Below are 650 nucleotides of genomic sequence, written 5' to 3'. Positions count from 1 at the left end.
TTGGGGGCGTTTGCCCCCGCCTCTGGATCGCCCCAAGCAATAACCTCCCAGCTGCCTGCTGCTGTTTCTGTTTCTCCTTTTTGTCTTGCTGCTGCTGCTGCTCTCTCATTGAAACGAACCACTGTACATACACAAACCCTAAACCCTAAACCCTAAACCCTAAACCCTTGAAGCTGGATTTGGGGAGAATATACACGCGTGTATAAACCCTCAAACTCTAAAAAAATAAACAACCACGCAATCAACATCCTAAACCCTAAACCCTAAACCCCCCATCTAAAAACAAAAACAAAACCTATCCACACCTAGGGTTTAGGGTTTAGGGTTTAGGGTTTAGGGTTTGCGTACGCTTGACGCCTGATGATAGCCGCTGCTTAACCTGCTGAAAAGAAACTGAGTCCGAGGCAGCAAAACCCTCGTTACAAAAGGGGGCGGAGCTCGTGCTCGTGCCCCACACAGCCAGCTCCCCTGCACAAACCCTAAACCCTAAACCCTAAACCCTAAACCCTAAACCCTAAACCCTAAACCCTAGAGTGTAAACACTAAAGGTTGGGTTTAGGGGGATATAACCCGGAAGTTCGAACCAAGATACACAGCTTTAAACATACAGAAACACATGCAAACACTAAACCCTAAACCCTAAACCCTAG

At 47.2% G+C, this 650-nt stretch overlaps 1 protein-coding gene across 1 annotated transcript in view; it reads right to left on the bottom strand.

The window, feature by feature from the left end:
* Nucleotides 1–650, bottom strand: part of EMH_0034240 (uncharacterized protein) — a gene marked incomplete at both ends in the record, with an annotated part of 9238 nt that overhangs the window by 3511 nt on the left and 5077 nt on the right. Inside the window, 2 exons of the mRNA XM_013494850.1 lie at nt 45–121; nt 380–468. Coding sequence (XP_013350304.1) covers nt 45–121; nt 380–468 — 166 coding nt within the window. The remainder of the gene's footprint in view (nt 1–44; nt 122–379; nt 469–650) is intronic.

The sequence above is a fragment of the Eimeria mitis genome, genomic scaffold (genome assembly GCF_000499745.2).
Source record: "Eimeria mitis Houghton genomic scaffold, Emh_scaff1306, whole genome shotgun sequence".
Lineage (NCBI taxonomy): Eukaryota > Apicomplexa > Conoidasida > Eucoccidiorida > Eimeriidae > Eimeria > Eimeria mitis.
This window is presented reverse-complemented; position numbering and strand designations above follow the sequence as displayed.